The following is a 5,612-nucleotide window of genomic DNA, read 5'->3' as shown; positions in this document are numbered from 1 at the left end:
CATAAGAAAGAAAACATGTTAAAATGGCTTTTAACAAAAATTAATTAATTAGTCCAGGTCCACTCACCCCCACTCCCTAACGTCTCCTGGTCTTCACCAGGAGTACGTAGTCCAGCGAAGCTCACGTCGAATTCAGTCGGAGACCAGACTCTCAATCATCGATCTACCAGCCACGGGCCCCCCACCAATCATCACGATTGGAGGGAGGGCCCACCGAAACGCATATGATTCCCGGTCCCACTCCACGTAGCTGGGCTGATGCTGCCGGATGCTAATATTTTCCCTGGCTATCACCTCCGATTAGTCAACCATAATCTCACTCTTCAAAAACGAGATCATAAATTCTCCGCCCATAACACACCTCCACTGAAACACGCCTGCTATCTCTCTCTCGTGTTCTTTTGTGTGTATGTATGTATGTATGTAAGTAAGACGAGTCCTCAACGTACGTACGAAATCAGCCACCGGAAAATTAAATTAAATCCCTGCAGGACCTCCTCTCCATGGCTCCCTCTGTACGATCCGTATTCATGATCAGAATTAGATCCGTATGGGCGCGTCTCATACTCCTCCTCCTCTCCGACAGACTCCGACTATGCTTCTTCTCCAAACTCCACGCTCTCCGCGCCTGTTTGCTTGCCTCCACCTCCTACCTCCGCCGCATGCTCGTCCAACGAAAAAACCTCGGCTGGATCCAACTGTCTTACTTTCTCTTCGAATCTATCCTCGGCTTCCTCCTCCTGAGATCCCTCGACCCAACCACTCGCCGGAAAACAGACCTCGACCTCTTCTTCATGTCAGCCTCAGCAGCCACAGATTCGAGCATGCTGACGGTCGAAATGGAGGCCTTCTCACACCCCCAGCTCCTTGTCTTGGCCCTCATGATGCTCTTCAGCGGCGAGGTCTTCACCTCTCTTCTTGATCTCCAGCTCCTCAAATGCGAGCTCGTCAGGAAGCGGGGGAAATCAAACATGAAGACGGTCACGGTTGACGTAAGGAGCTCCTCAACCGACGTCGACGATGGTAGTACCCAAAGCCAAATCGAGTTGGTGATCGTTGAATTACCCAACTCCGCGTGTTTCAAACCCAGCCCTGTAACCCAATCTGAGGATCAAGCCAACAACGAGGTGCCGCGGGTTCTGAGCTACGTCATCCTCGGCTATCTTCTACTGTCTCATCTCCTCGGCTCCGTGTCAATCTTTGCCTATCTTAGCCTTGTTCCAAGCGCTAGAGAGGTGATCAGGAGCAAGGGGTTCGATCATGCATTGCCCTTTTCAATCTTCATGACGATCTCGTCGTTTGCCAACGCAGGGTTCTCTCCCCTCAACGAAAACATGATGCCCTTCAAGAGAAACCCCGGCATGCTGTCCATCTTCATCCCCCTGCTCCTCGTGGGCAACACTCTGTTCCCAGTCTGCTTGAGGTTGGCTGTCGAGATGCTGAAGAGCTTCACGAAGAGAGAAGAATTTGATTACCTGCTGAAGAACAGCGAAAAGGTCGGGTTCCATCACTTGCACTCCCGCCTCAGTTCCGTCATGCTGTTCATCACGGTTGTCGGGCTTGTGACGGTCCAGACCGCCTTCTTTTGCTTCATGGAGTGGAATTCGAAGCCGCTGGATGGTTTGAACCCCTACCAGAAACTCGTGGGTTCTCTGTTTCAGTCGGTAGATGTACGGCACGCTGGTGAATCCCTCTTCGATCTGTCCCTCCTCTCGCCTGCGATCTTGGTCTCCTACGTCGTGTTGATGTCAGTAGTCTCAGTTAATTTCCCTCAGTTTTTTAATTCTATTTTTTCCATGCGGCGTAACCAATTCATTAGGCTAATTAAGGTACGTGCCAACATTTAATTCAGGTATCTTCCTCCGTACACATCATTTACGCCGATGGAAGAAGAAGAAAGAAGCGGTACTCCGACCGTGATTACCAAAGAAAAGAAGAGCCAGCGGGGCCTAATTAAGAGCCTTCTCATGTCACAACTCACATACTTGGCCATCTCAATTATCCTCATCTGCATCACGGAGAGAGAAAAGCTCACTCGTGATCCTCTAAATTTCAACGTGTTGAACATAACCATCGAAGTGATCAGGTTAGCTAGCTACAAGATTTCTATCATTCTTTACCTACCGGTTTCTGCTCTGACATGAGTTAAAATGAAATATGAAACTTAATGCAGCGCGTTCGGAAATGTGGGATTCTCGACTGGTTACAGCTGCGATCGACAGCTGAAGCCCGACGAGAATTGTAAAGCTCGATGGTACGGGTTTGTGGGAACGTGGAGCAGCCAAGGGAAGTTCATTCTAATAGCTGTCATGTTCTTCGGAAAACTTAAAAAGTTCAGTAGGAAGAGTGGTAAAGCTTGGAAGTTAAATTAAAACAAGCAAGCTTAATTAATTAAGCACGCTAGCTCATCGATATTCCTTGGCCCCTTGCGATTGAAGTAATTACCTTTGATCAGCTATTGTACGTTTGTGTATATGTATACGTATAGCATGAGAAATTAGACCACATTCTTCAAAGCAAACTGCTTTTTTTTTAGAAAATGTGGTGCGTGGGAAGAGGAGCTCCACAAGTAGGGTTTTATCCCTCAAGCAAAAATAGAGATTTTGATTTTGATTTTGATTTTTTTTGGGTGGATCATATGAGGTATTAAGGTATGTGGCAAGAGAAAAAGTAGGTAGACCCCCTATACAACTGCGCAGTATTCGTGATTTGAGTGGTGGGAATTGCAGTGGTAGAGAGCATTATCTCAAAAAAAAAAAAAAGGAGATGTTCAAAGTATGCATTACTGAAACAAGCTTTAATATTGGCCCCTCTAACCTTTTGATAGGTTAATGTTAGAAAACAAAGAAAAATTAGTGGCTTTATACAAATAATTGATGTATCCTAATGGCCATACCAAACTCCAGCCTATATATGTTGACTGTCCACAAACACAAATTTTATGATGTATTATTATTGCAAGAGAATAAGGATGGACAGGTTGTATTCTAGGGTAATTTTAATACCAAAAATCTCTAGCGCTAGAACCAGAGTTTTTCTTTTTTTTTAAAATCCAGATGCCACTCATGTTTCTTTTATTAAGAAATAAGGATCTTCACCAAATTTGGTAAGCGATGACACGTTAGGAGCGCGAGAGGATAAATAATATTTTCTGGTAGATCAGTTACATCAAAGAGAATCTGTGTTAATGTTGAGACGGATGCAAGAACAAAAGAAACAAAGAAAAGAAACCAACAATTTATACTGAAAACTACATTGAAGAAAAAGACGATGGTGATGATAAAATAATTAGTTTTGCAAGACGCAAACAAAATCTAAGAAGAAAGACACCATCCATAACAGATTTGTCCTGCAGGCACACAAACAAATAATAAGTCATGTGTATTTATATTGAGATGAACTACAATCCACTTGAGTGGATAAAGAATCATGTCCTCCTAGTTTTTTCTCTATTGATTTTGCATTGGGATCTGTGAAAGATATGAAGATCATTTTTGAGATTTGTGTATCCCTTGATAGCACAAATCTTAACACAAAATGAATGGATAAAAAGTTAGGAGGACAATGGTTGTTATCTGGATTGTAGCTCATCTCTATTTATATTTACTAAAATATTTTTAAAAAGACCTAATCGAGCCCCAGCGGGATCCGTCATGAGCCCAACAAATTTACAAATTACGGCCCCTTGTTCTATATATCTCCTTTTTTGGGGTCTATCACCTAAAGTTAAATATCAACTGGTACAAAATTTACCAATTTTCAGCATGATCATTTTCTTTTAGGCTGTGGAAGATCACATTTCAATGATCTGGCCCGGGGGTTTATGCCTCACATTTTTCCTCCCAAAAAAAAAGTATCAACACATCAAATAATGTGAAACATTATTACAACTATAGTAACTATCTGACTTAGTTAGAATGCCTTGCAGGAAAGAACTAGGTGGCCTGATAACAATTTTTTATGATATGAGGGACTGATTGGAAAATATGAAAGATTTAAAAGGGCCTAGTATTGGGGGGGAACCCTAAAATTAAACAACAAAAAGATGAAGGGGACGCGGCCCATTGGGCCTACGCTTATCTTAGGTCCAGAAGGCGTGTAAGTGTGCAACGAAGCCTGGCCTGTATGCAAGCAAGACAGAGCGGCCCAATGAAACCCCAACCCAGTATATATACCAAAGCATAGAGGCGGAATCATCAGAGGCGCTGTGCTTGGTTAGGGTTTCTTCTCTCTCTCTCTCTGTATATCTCTTGTCAGGCGGCGGCGGCGGCGCGAATCAAAGATCGAGAAAGCAGCAACATGGGAGTGTACACCTTCGTTTGCCGGAGCAACGGTGGGGAGTGGAGCGGGAAGCAGCCCGCCGCCGCCGCCGATTCCTCCTCCGGCGTTTCCTCTTCCTTTTCCTTGATCACCCCTTCCTCCGCCGTCTTCCAGGTTTTACTTTCATTTTCTTTTCCATCCTTTTTTTTTATTTATCTATTAATAGAATCCAACACGCGGAAATCGGAACCCAAAAATGAAAATCCGAACCGGATCTGCTACACATGAGCTAGTTAGAAACAAAATTTTAGATGATTACAATGTATCTTGAATTATATATCAAGAGGCGAAGATTAACCAACTTCATGAAAATTCTGAAATGTTGATTTTGATGGCATATTTTGCGTGGATTAATGATGATAAAATCATTTAAAATTTTGTTTCTAACTAGTTCATGTGTGGTAGATCACACATCTACCGGTTCGGATTTTTACTTTTGGACCCAAAGTTGGATTGGATTACACTTTAATTAGGACAAAAGTTCCAATTTTTTGACCATTGGGATAAAAGTTATAGAATCCAAATTAAGATGACTCTTCAGTTTGCAGTTCGTGGGTTCCTGCAAATATTTTGATTGCACTACAATTCTTTGATATTATATTAAATTGATCCTACATTTTACCCACCTGATTGATCATTCTTATTTGCTTCCACTTAGTCATTGAAAATTGGAACCCCGGCTATTATCCTACTTAATGTCCTCAATCTCTAAAACCTTCAAAACCCTTGCCCATCGTAAAGAAGTCTGAATAGTCATGTATGCATCAAGGCATTTCAAAAGCGCATATCGACGGTTAGTGCATTGTGGATGCAAACTCCAAAAAAAGCCTTCGAAAGTATATAATGCTGATAAAACATGAAGGGGTATTTATGTGCGACGATAAGGAACAAGCTTAGAGTACCGTTCTGCTACTTAGCCCCTGCTCGGCAAGTCTTAAGCGATACAAAGACTATTAAAACTTTTTACCATTTTCTAGATTGCGTTAATCCACCAGTTCCGATCATCTTTTGTAAACATAAGACCTGGTCTTTATCTTAACTAGAAAGAGAAAAAAGGATTCGTGCAACCGACTTGGAATCAGAATAAGAGCTTGTGGATGGGGATGATGATTAATTGAAGTGTTCATCGTACAAAAAGCTCAAAATCGACGGCCTGAATATAGTTATTTTTGTTTTCTTGTTGTTAATTATTAAGTTTTAAGATGATATTCATTTTAAGGACGTTTGCTTGTTAAATTATAATTCGAAGCTGTTAATGGTGTAGGTGGTCATCGGTGGAGGCGGTGGCGGAG

General features: G+C 42.3%; 2 protein-coding genes across 2 annotated transcripts in view; both read left to right on the top strand.

The window, feature by feature from the left end:
- LOC109841396 (sodium transporter HKT1-like) lies at positions 204-2,539 on the top strand. Its single transcript, XM_020410346.1, has 3 exons — positions 204-1,747; positions 1,853-2,086; positions 2,174-2,539. Exons 1-3 carry the CDS (start codon positions 504-506, stop codon positions 2,370-2,372), a joined length of 1,677 nt encoding a protein of 558 aa, XP_020265935.1. The 5' UTR covers positions 204-503; the 3' UTR covers positions 2,373-2,539.
- LOC109841395 (60S acidic ribosomal protein P3-like) overlaps positions 4,187-5,612 on the top strand; it is a 1,669-nt gene continuing 243 nt past the window's right edge. The window contains 3 exon segments of the mRNA XM_020410345.1: positions 4,187-4,434; positions 5,585-5,609; position 5,612. The exon segment at position 5,612 is cut by the window's right edge and continues 243 nt beyond it. Of these exon segments, the coding sequence (XP_020265934.1) occupies positions 4,300-4,434; positions 5,585-5,609; position 5,612 (161 nt within the window). The 5' untranslated portion in view covers positions 4,187-4,299.

The sequence above is a fragment of the Asparagus officinalis genome, chromosome 5 (assembly GCF_001876935.1).
Source record: "Asparagus officinalis chromosome 5, Aspof.V1, whole genome shotgun sequence".
Lineage (NCBI taxonomy): Eukaryota > Viridiplantae > Streptophyta > Magnoliopsida > Asparagales > Asparagaceae > Asparagus > Asparagus officinalis.
Note: the sequence above shows the minus strand (reverse complement) of the source record. Positions and strands in the feature narration are given on the sequence as shown.